General features: G+C 31.4%; 1 protein-coding gene across 2 annotated transcripts; it reads right to left on the bottom strand.

The window, feature by feature from the left end:
- Nucleotides 1-4,272: 4,272 nt before the first annotated feature.
- LOC149267179 (uncharacterized) lies at nucleotides 4,273-9,774 on the bottom strand. 2 transcript variants are annotated; one of them, XM_089431679.1, is made up of 4 exons: nucleotides 9,583-9,774; nucleotides 9,376-9,440; nucleotides 4,880-4,983; nucleotides 4,273-4,511 (listed from the first exon to the last, which is right to left on the bottom strand). In XM_089431679.1, the coding sequence occupies exons 1-3, from the start codon at nucleotides 9,757-9,759 to the stop codon at nucleotides 4,908-4,910; spliced, it is 318 nt and encodes a 105-aa protein (XP_089287805.1). In that variant the 5' UTR covers nucleotides 9,760-9,774; the 3' UTR covers nucleotides 4,273-4,511; nucleotides 4,880-4,907. The 2 variants fall into 2 exon arrangements, with proteins under 2 accessions (XP_089287805.1, XP_089287813.1); XM_089431687.1 differs by lacking the exons at nucleotides 4,273-4,511; nucleotides 4,880-4,983 and adding an exon at nucleotides 8,897-9,249.
- Nucleotides 9,775-11,794: the final 2,020 nt, after the last annotated feature.

Genomic DNA, 11,794 nt, shown 5'->3' with positions numbered 1-11,794 from the left:
AGGAAGTTGCCCCCTCAAATAGGCTAAATTCTAAGGCATTCATCTCTCTTTTCTATCTTTTGTGAGTTGGTTTCATAACACTACTCCAAACCAATCCAGTTTCAGTTTCAAAGCGTTGGATTTCTTCAATAAAACCCATAAACCCATCTTCTCTTGCTCCTCTTCTACATTCACTTTATATTTTAAAATACCAACATTATAATAGATTTGGCTACCTAAAAGATCATTGTTTTGAACTTCACCTATATGGAAAACATTCTCATCATTCAAACAAATGTCTTAGACACAAATTTTTTATGATGTTCTTTTTAATAAAAAAAAACTCATTTTGAATACAAAGATTATATTTGACTTTCTAACAACTCAATCAAAACTCCAATAAGATATATAATGAAATCTTACAATGAGTGTCTAGTAAAAATAGCATAATTGGTTTAAGCATATATTTTTGTCCTTAACCAAAATAAACATTTTCAAAGTTTATTTATTAAATATTTAATAAAAATAAAATTTTGTTTTATTAAATATTTTTAACTAAATTAACCTAAATAGTTCATTCTTATTGATTAAATTTTTGGTCTCAAATATAATAATACAAATATGCATGATTATAAAAATAAAATACTTTTATAATTTAGAAATAATAAATTTGAGTTTTGTTTTAAAATATTTTTTATAAAATATTTTTAGCTAAATTAGTAGCCTAAATACTTCTTTAAATACTCTTATTTATTAAATATTTTTAATAGAATTTTAATATTTTTTACTAAATTAAAATTTTGTTTTATTAAATATTTTTAACTAAATTAACCTAAATAGTTCATTCTTATTGATTAAATTTTTGGTCTCAAATATAATAATACAAATATGTATGATTATAAAAATAAAATACTTTTATAATTTAGAAATAATAAATTTGAGTTTTGTTTTAAAATATTTTTAGCTAAATTAGTAGCCTAAATACTTCTTTAAATACTCTTATTTATTAAATATTTTTAATAGAATTTTAATATTTTTAACTAAATTAACATAAATAGTTCATTCTTATTGATTAAATTTTTGGTCTCAAATATAATAATACAAATATGCATGATTATAAAAATAAAATACTTTTAATAATTTAGTTTTAAAATATAGAATTTTGTTTTAAAATATTTTTTAGAGTTTTGTTTTAAAATATTTTTTAGAGTTTTGTTTTAAAATATTTTTTAGAGTTTTGTTTTAAAATATTTTTTATAAAATATTTTTAGCTAAATTAGTAGCCTAAATACTTCTTTAAATACTCTTATTTAATGCTCTTATTGTAATTAATGATCATCAGATTATTAAAAAATATTTTTTTTGAACACTACACTTTTATTAATGTTTTTATTTTAAGTAATGGGATGCCAATTACCGCAATAAAATTACTTTGATTAAATTTTTGGTCTCAAATATAATAATACAAATATGCATGATTATAAAAATAAAATACTTTTATAATTTAGAAATAATAAATTTAATAAATTTGAGTTTTGTTTAAAAATATTTTTTAGAGTTTTGTTTTAAAATATTTTTTATAAAATATTAATAATACAAATATGCATGATTATAAAAATAAAATACTTTTATAATTTAGAAATAATAAATTTGAGTTTTGTTTTAAAATATTTTTTAGAGTTTTGTTTTAAAATATTTTTTATAAAATATTTTTAGCTAAATTAGTAGCCTAAATACTTCTTTAAATACTCTTATTTAATGCTCTTATTGTAATTAATGATCATCAGATTATTAAAAAATATTTTTTTTGAACACTACACTTTTATTAATGTTTTATTAATGTTTTGTATTTATTTAATGCTCTTATTGTAATTAATGATCATCAGATTATTAAAAAATATTTTTTTTGAACACTACACTTTTATTAATGTTTTATTAATGTTTTTATTTTAAGTAATGGGATGCCAATTACCGCAATAAAATTACTTTGGATATAGAATTTAGGACAATAAATTAACTTCATTGAAGACTCTTATTTTATTTTATTAATGTTCTTGGCAAATTAACTTCATTGAAGACTCTTATTTTATTTTATTAATGTTCTTGGCAACCAATATATATGGAATATATGGAGCTATAACTCCATTAATGCAAGGGGCACTATATGCCAAACTTTAGATTTTATGCTTGATTAAATCTAATGTATTGCTCCAGCATTAATGTACTCAAATCTAATGTATTGCTCCAGCATTAATGGAGTATTGCTCCAGCATTAATGGAGTTATAGCTCCATATATATTGATATCCAATAATCTTAATCAAATCTAATGTATTGCTCCAGCATTAATGGAGCTCCATATATATTGATATCCAATAATATATTGTATATCCAGCATAGCTCCATATATATCTTATTCTTATTGTAATTAATGGTATTAATGATACTGATACCAATTAGGGTAATAAAATAATACCAATTAGGGTAATAAAATTATTCAAAACATTACTATTGGCATGTAAAATTTTGATTATTGAATTTTGAATTACCAAATTAAATGTGTTTTAATATTTATAAAAAAGAAAGAAATTTTATTCATCAACAACAAATTTTATTCATAATTGCAGAATTTAGTTTAAACAAGTTTTGAGTCTAGGTTTTATTTAGCCATTACAGGGCAACAAAGTTTTTGATAAAAAAAACCTAGGATTAGTGTGAGAGCGGATAATTCATAATAAATCAGAATGGTTTTTGAAAATAAAAAATTCGATATAAAAAAAAAAATATATATATATATATATATATATTATTATTATTTAAATAAATAATTAAAAAATAGAAATATTGATTTGCATGGTAAGAAGCACGCTGCTGTGGAACACCCAGAACGAATATTTGGTTGAAGATGCCCATTTCGCTCTTGTATGGAATCATTTAATTCAAGTCGACATTCACCTGCTGCTCTGCGGCACCCAGTTCGAGTATTTGCTTAAAGACTCGTCGTCCTGTGGAAGCATTTAATAAGTCCACGTCCAACTATTCTGTGCAAAAACGAGAGTTAGTTGGAATCCTGCATATGAAATATCTGATGTAGGCGTAGAAACAGAGCGCGTTGTGTTTATTTTTTCCCTTATGAAATTTTAAAGCACCCTGCCGGAAGATCTTCACAGAGCGAGAGCGAGTGGTAACAAACAATCTGATGAACTAAACCTTGGAATATACGTGAAATCGAAAGTGGATAAATATAAATATAAATATAAATATTTGCAGCAATTCGTCCTAGCGTTATTAATGCTCGAGTATAAGATCTAGACAGTGGTTTTTTCTTTGCATTGCAGCGTTATTTTTTTCTTTGCATTGCAGCTTTATTTTTGTTTCAACTCCTATGACGGTAAATAACAGGAATTTTTAAAAGAGGAGGGTTCATTCCAATAACATGTTCAAATTTACAGCTACAAAAGAGAAGGGTTCATTCCAATAATATGTTCAAATTTACAGCTACAAAAGAGAAGGGTTCATTCCAATAACATCAAATTTACAGCTAATTTTTAAAAGATGAGGGTTCATTCCAATAACGTCAAATTTACAGCTACAGCTAATCCATTTCTGTAATTTGAAAAATATTTGACCAAATTAATTCAACCCATGATAATTTTAAAAGTATGTTTGAATTTTAGTATAAACAATTTTATACTTTTAATTTAAATATATTTGAATTAAACATAAAACTATGTTTGAATTTTATATAAACAATTTCATAATTTTTAATTTAAATAAATTTGAATTAAATATAAAATCAAATATAAAAATTATGCATAAATAAATAATCACTAATATATCAATGAACAATGTTTTATAAATATAAATGAAATACAAGCCAGCATGAAATTTATAAATATAAATATAAATGAAATAAAAGCATAAAATATAACCAAACGTGAAATATAAGGAAGCTTTAATCCAAAGTCAACTGGAGGATTTTCAGTAGTGCCATACATGAAATTAATTTAATTATAAACCAATAATAATAATAATAATAATAATATTAATATTAATTTAATTATAAACTAAATTCCTTAACAAAAATTAAATTAATTATTTAATGAAACAAAAGCATCACAATACCAGTTTATTTAAAAGTGATATTTTCCACACTAACCATTCACAATAAGAATTTATTTAAAAAGTGATCTTTTTCCATTACCTATTCACAATACATTTATTTAGAAAGCAATTCCATGAATATCTCATAACTAATTTGAGAATTTCCTCAACAAACTCGTCAACATCATAGATAAATCATAAATTGTTGTTGAAGGCATGTACAAAAGAAATAAATATATTCACAAAGTGAAGCATAATTGAATAACCCTCCCTCAAAAAACCAGGATACCACCATAAAATTAAAAACCACCATAAAATTAAATTAAAAACCACCATACTGAGGGCTGATGCCATGTGGAAAGGAAATTTCCTGCTGGTTTCGATAGTGATATCGGTATAGCTCCGCGTCGATGCGGCCAGGGGCATATATCTGCAATATCAAAAAAAGTGGGCGTGAGGTTAAAGTTTCGAAACAGAACTCGAGAAAATAAATCAGAGAAGCTCGTTGGGCTGTGTCATTTTAGTATTGAGTGAGGCCAAGTGGAGACAGGCCAACTGAACAGCATGATGCAAACATCTGATCTAACCCCTGACCTGGAAGATTATAAAACATTTCTACATCCTACTGGCCATCTATGCCTTCAGTTTGCCTTGTAAACTAAGGCATTTATTATTGGCACAATCACTGATTTATATAAACTAGCCTGATTTCGAGAAAAGGGTTTAAATGTTCTAAAAGTTACATGAATCAGGGTTTAAATGTTGTAAAAGTTACATGAATCAGACCGCCATACATACCCACTCCATTCTTTTCAATTCTGCCCATTCAGTGTCCATAACTCTGCTCTGCATCATTTTCCGCAACCTTTGCCTCAACCATCTGTAACCTTTGAGTCAACCATCTGTACAGAGCATAAATTAATTTTGCGGAAGAAAAAAACAAAAACAATGGCATTTTGTGTTATGAATAAAAACTTACACATTTACTGTGTCTGTAACGTTCTTTCTTCAAAGGGCCATGGCACGATGGTGTTAAGAAGAAAAACATGCAACCAGCAAAAACCTTCACACGTTCAGAATTCAAAACGGCAGCGTGGTGTGGAAAGCGTAATGGAATTTAGGATTAGGGTTCTGATGGAGGGGGTAATGGAATTTAGGTTTGGGTTTTTGATGGAAGAGGTTACACATTTATCACGACACTTATGCGTGTGAATCAGGCTGGACACACTTTGTTTGCTTGCCGTACATTCTGCAGGTTTAAGTATGATGATCCATGCACAGCTCTGAATATTAAAATGGTGTATAAAGAATGGGGTCTGCTGCAGTTTTGACCGAGGAACCGGCCACCCATAACCAACAGTTGCCATGGTTTTGCCACAAATACTTTTATCGTAAGTAGGGGTTTAATGGAGTTGTATTGAGTGTGAATTTTTGGTTCTCTACAATATTTTAATAAAAATATATGTTTTTTAATAAAAATTTACCATTATTTAATTACAAATTTCTAAATTCTATATTTTTTAATATAGAAACTACTACATTTCATCTTTATTTTATAATAACAATGCTTATATTCTAATATATAATTTTTTTAACATACAAATTATTGTTTTTCATTCTTATTTTCTACCACAATTTTTTTATAACGGTTGTTTTTCATTTGTTTTCCTATCCCTACTTAATTTTTTTACTTTAAAATTCACGCAGGATATGTTATTGTTTTTGAGCCGCTATGGTTGTTTACCATGCTCCCCATAGCATATTCATGGTTGTTTAGCCGGCTCACTGTACCACTTTCCCTTGAATGAATCGCCTTTAGGGTATAACTATTAACCCTTATCACGTACCTCAGTGGTCCCGGAACCGGCACATTCTTTTTCATTCATATGAATATGCGCATTCTTTTTCATTCATATGAATATGTTGTTTAGCCGGCTCACTGTACCACCTTCACTTGAATGAATCGCCTTTAGGGTATAACTATTAACCCTTATCACGTGCTTCAGTGGTCCCGGAACCGGCGCATTCTTTTTCATTTATATGAATATGTTGTTTAGCCGGCTCACTGTAACACTTTCACTTGAATGAATAGCCTTTAGGGTATAACTATTAACCCTTATCACGTGCCTCAGTGGTCCCAGAACCGGCGCATTCTTTTTCATTCATTTTAATATAAACTTATGGCCGATGAAACAAATGCGTATCGTATCAAGTCAAACCTATTTTTCCACGAATCGAATCGTACCGGCGAATTGTCTGGCTCAATACGGCCGAACTTGGTAAGTATGGTTGGAACTAGTTCTGTGCAGTACCGATGTTTAATGAACTTGGTAACTATGGTTTGACGTGGTCCTATGCAGTACGGATGTTTAATACACAGCCCAATTTTCCAAATCCATATATGTTAAATATAAACTTTGGATACACTATGGGGGCAAACCCATAAATCCTAAGCTATTGGGTATTTAAGGCGCTTAAGAGTACATTTGGTCAACCGAAATGCATCTCTGCATTCGCATGGGCATGAACATGGCAAACAATATTTAATGTGACTGGGCATGCACGGCAGCTCCACCCTACCATGCCCATAACATGCACCATGTATATCCCAGGCTAATTCCAGGCGACTCAACCACCTTCCTATACCGGCAGGGTACTATTCCGGCAGGGTAAAAGCTCGTTGGTAAAAGCTCGTTGTACTTATGCAGTTAATACAGGTTGGAGACAAGACCGCCCTGACTCCTTTGGTGCAGACGTAATTAACGCAGGTACACTTTCACTCACGCATTCAATATTTCAAACTGAGCACTCCGGCTAGAAAATTTTGAATTTTTTTGGAATGAACTTAATAGCGATGCCCCAGTAAAGATTGGACATTGAAAATGGAACACAAAATTTAATTTCAATGTTATGTTTCAAAATTTAATTTCAATGGGATCTAATGAAGCCCTAGTAGCTAAGTGCTCTCCGGACCTCCCTCGAGCTATTGACATATCAGCGTTCACCTTCAGTTTTGCACAGGATTCCGTATTCCACCGAAAACTTCTGGTTGAAAAATAAAGGGCTTTTTTTTCGGTATAGTATAATGTTTCGTTGAACCACTAAAATTCCCTTTAGTATTTTAAGCGGAAAAATGCTTCTGTAACATCCCTAAAATAACTCATGGTAAATAAATAAATAGAAGTTACATATCAGTTACAAAAACTGATTCTTGATTGGCATAAAAGCTTAGATAGTGGAATAAGCATGGGATAGCTTACCCTCCAACGACCGCACCCTTTAATAAAGATATAGCTGATCTCTTGGGTATGGGGGGACACCGAAAAAAGACTGCGAGGCTTTAGGGATAGGTGGCACCAAGAAAACAAGTCAGTTAATTGTATTGGTGATCGTCTGGTACCGTGGGATGCGGGAGCATGCAAATTAAAAGAAAGCCATTGCAGTATGAGAAGAGGGGAACGAGAACCTGGAGGAAAAGTAGAAAATCCAAGAAAGGAAAAGAAAGAACAGAGGGTTAAGTCTGGTGAGGACCAGATAACCGAAGCACGCAGGTGCTAGAGGAACCTGGAGGAAAAGGAGAAAATCCAAGAAAGAAAAAGAAAGAACAGAGGGTTAAGTCTGGTGAGGACCAGATATCCCAAGCACGCAGGTGCTAGAGTCTTGTTGAGGGTTGCAGGCCTGCAAGACGGCTCGGGGGGAGAATCCAACGTGACATGGATCTCAAGGTTGGGAGGATAAGAGCAAGTTTGATTGCAGGTGAACCTCTGGAGTAAGGACGCCTGTAGCAGATTGACCAGGTATGAGCTTTTTATAAAGCTAGACAATGGTAACCAGGGTACTGAAAATATATAGACAGAGTACCTGTGTTTCTTTTCATTAGTTAAATGTAAAGAGAAACAACTGTAGTTGTCGGTAAAACAGATTAGTATGTATAGTTCTACAGACATCTGGGAATTAGCATTAAACTGTGAAATACATATGTATCTGCTGTAAGTAGTTCAGGGTATTTAATATATATATGACAGTATGAAACCCTAGTGGGACTCTGAAAGACAGCAGCTGTGAACAAGACAGTTATGAACCGTAGTAGAACCAGCACTCTACAGTTACGGCATGGTGCCTAGTGAGACTAAGATATAGAAACATCGTAACTACCAAACAGTAGAGATTTCTAATTTAACATTCCAGTGCTGTGAGTATAGATGTCTGTGCAGTAAATAAACCAGAAATAATGGACCCCGGTGTCGAGGGTGCATATGTGTTATAAGATTTACAAACTGAAAGAACCACAGACACACAGTTGCATATATCTTATAAGTTAAAGCCTGAAGGAAATCAATTATCGGGTTATCCCGTTACATTTCTAGAGGCAACTATAAAAAAGACCTTACACAGCATAGCCGGAGATCGAGTAAGGTATCGACCCAGGTAAACACAGTCGTGTAACGGCCGTGTGCTCTGAAGCGATACATACAGTGTATCAATACCAAATTACCTATAAAAACTGTAATGAAATAAGCAGGAGTACGCATATTGAACTTTTGCTGAACCATTTGCAAACAAGTCCACATTAAACCCTATAGTGAGTCAAGAATATATATCTGCATAGTATACCCTGTAGCAGAGTGATGCATCTGCCTGTTCAGTAACCCTATAGGGTATGACGCATTATTAAGCAGAGTAAGAGCATTAACTCAGTATTAATAAACTGAAAACACATTAATCCAAAGGTAAAATCAATAGCATATAAGGCAATGTCCGCCTCTGGAACAGATCAAAAAAGCATAAAATGTGAACAGCATATTCATTAAAGAATAATGGAAATGTCAAACACAGTTATATCATTAACCCCGACGAGTGCAGTAAGCAATACATATTGAAGGAATAAGAACCAACAGGTATTTAAACATCTGCATACCAAAACGGCGGAATAATGAATCTATATTAACCTTCGAAAGATTCAGAGAACACTCTGATAAATATACACTTCGACTCAGCAATAGTCCAGGTCCGAGGACCGTAAATATTAACCAAAAGTACATGCAGCAAAAGGCTTACAAGCCAAGAGTAACTTCTATTAAAACCCAAGAAAGTTAATCGAAATGCAGGCTCAGGCATGAAGTGGCCGACTGCAATTCGAACCTAGGGTTTGAACGAAAAATCAGAACCTGAGACACATGACGGGGTGCGCCATGAGACTCTCCTCGGCCGAGAGATGGACACTAACTCAATCCTTATGTATAAACCTTGTTTAAATAGCAGGAAGGTCATCTAACTTCCGGGAGGAAGCATACCTGTGCATGCGTTGAGCCAGCATAACACTTTCCGCGGGCGGTAAGAGGCCGACGAGAAGGACCACCTGCACATTACTATTTTCGTTATAGTTGATCATGGACAGTTAACACAAGCGAATGATTGCAGAAATGGTAAGTAATGCATTCACCTATTATGAGAACCGAACGATAGAACCAGTGGACATGGCAACATAGGTTGAATCATACCTGAATCCGCAAGGTAAACTCTATAAGCGTTGCAGAGGAGGGCCGCCGAGCTGGGTGTGCACTCAGTCTCATCAGTGTTGCAAAAATGAACCAAATCACAAAACCTGGCGGTATATGTATTGACCACCAAACCCTTGAGTGAACCGGAACCGTCCGATGTAGGAAATGCATCTCCATCGTTCAATCAAGCGGGAGAATCTGGCGCGGAACCCACAGCGGTCACCTGGCTTCACATGGTTTTATGCTACCTGGCACCAAGGTAGGTGAGATGGGTTGAGTCTCCGTCCCCACCTGTCCGGTGCTGGTTAAGTGTTTATGCAGTGATGTTTCAACTCGGAACTTAAAACTTAAACCTCCAAAGTTACACCAATAACCTTATAGAACTAGGTCAGCTGAGTGATATGTGCGTAAAAGAAATATATGCATGATTAAGGTTTGGTTATAAGCGCGGGAGTATAACCTGGTAATAATACCGTGAATACATAAGCCCTTGATTGAATCGGGGGACGGGTTAAGGTAAATAATCCATGCCATTAGTAAAGTTTCTTTTTAAATTTTACTTTTATATATATTATCTCGATGGGATCGTGACAGCTTCGTTAGTCAATATTACGGTGAATTAACGAGGTTTAAGTTTTCTTTAATTTTGCTTCAGCTTTATATGATTTATATAATAATGATATAAAGTACTTTCCTATAAATTATTTTGAGTTTAAAAGTTTATTAACTTTTATAACCAGCCAGAAGTATGACATTGTATAAACTAGATGATTTAGTGCAGGATTGGGTTTTAATGGGACTATGACTGAGTAAAATTTCTGATATTGTATAAACTGATGATTTCGTGTAGGATTGGCCTTTAATGGGACTATGACTTAGTAAAAATAGATAGACTATTGATATACACTTTGCAACTAAGCATTTAGGATACACAACATCCAATGTTTTATTATAAAATATATATCCTTCGCCTAGTGTAATTGTTAATGAGCTTTTTGTAGATTGAGGAGATTATGAGGAGCACAACCTCATAAAAATATATAAGCTATTAGTATACACATTACAAAAGAGCATTTAGAATATACAACATTCAATGTTCTCATGGAGATGCATATCCTTTGCTCGCTGTATAAGTCAATGAGCTTTACTTAGTTTGTAGAGATTATAGGCACTACAACTTGCTAAAAGTAGATAGACTATTAATATAAACCTTTCAAAAGAGCATGTCGTATATACAACTTTCAATGCTATCATGTGAGATGCATATTGTTTTCCATTTGTAAAAGTTTATAAGCTTATTAAATGGTGTATATGTTATATTATGTTTTGCTAGATGTATATTAATAATTTATCTGTTTTTACAAGGTTGTTTTTACAAGGTTGTAGTCTCTACAGTCACATTACGGTTTGTATGATGTTAGATTTTGCATTTTTTAAATGTTAGATTTTTGTGGTTATTGTAGTTATTGCTGGACTAAAAAAGGCTTTTTACTCAGAGCGAGTATATATTGTAAGGTAACGTTATGTTGAGTTACAAGACTAAAATATAAATAAATACAAAGTTATGTAATACAAGGCACTATTTTTAGATCAAAGGTTGTATAGGGAGATGTTGTGACATAGTATTATTTTAAGTTATATGACCCATCAAATAAGCAAGTATGTGATAATATTTCAAAAATTAAATTAACATAAATATATGTTAAATTTGAATTCATTATATCATGATAAAAATTCATGTTTTTAGTGTGTAATTTTTTTATTGCTTAATATGAAACAAATTAACAAGTAATTAAAAAATGTTTTTTAATAATTTAGATTTAAAATAAATATTCATAAAAATAGTTTATTAGTATACACTTTGTAAGAGGTTATTTATGATATTTTCTCATATGAATATTTTTCACTATTAAAAATAGATAGATTATTAATATATAATTTGAAAAAAAAAAATTGCCAGAAGCATTCTTATAGCTCAATATAGGGTAGATGTATAAGTGTCATGTAAGTATGTGAACAATTTTAAATGCAATCTCAATTAAAAAATAATAAAAAGTTAAAAGTAATAAATGATGAACCAAATTATGTGATTTATTGGAATTTTATTTAAATAAATAAAAAGTTAAAATTAATATAGACCCAATATGAGGATGAGTAGCAACATTTAGATGTTGGCTCAATTAATAAGAAAATTTTAAACTAATAAAAATAT

The sequence above is a fragment of the Pinus tabuliformis genome, chromosome 6, assembly GCF_031772625.1.
Source record: "Pinus tabuliformis cultivar Carrire ecotype Pingquan chromosome 6, CPIR1, whole genome shotgun sequence".
In the NCBI taxonomy this organism is placed as follows: domain Eukaryota; kingdom Viridiplantae; phylum Streptophyta; class Pinopsida; order Pinales; family Pinaceae; genus Pinus; species Pinus tabuliformis.
Note: the sequence above shows the minus strand (reverse complement) of the source record. Positions and strands in the feature narration are given on the sequence as shown.

Excerpts from the sequence above, each read along its gene's own strand:
- LOC149267179 (XM_089431679.1), bottom strand. The coding sequence starts at position 9,759 with ATGGAGATGCATTTCCTACATCGGACGGTTCCGGTTCACTCAAGGGTT. Across the intron at positions 9,441-9,582 it reads AGTTTACCTTGCGGATTCAG|GTGGTCCTTCTCGTCGGCCT; the intron begins GTATGATTCAAC and ends AGTAATGTGCAG. Across the intron at positions 4,984-9,375 it reads CTGGCTCAACGCATGCACAG|ATGGTTGACTCAAAGGTTAC; the intron begins GTATGCTTCCTC and ends TGCTCTGTACAG.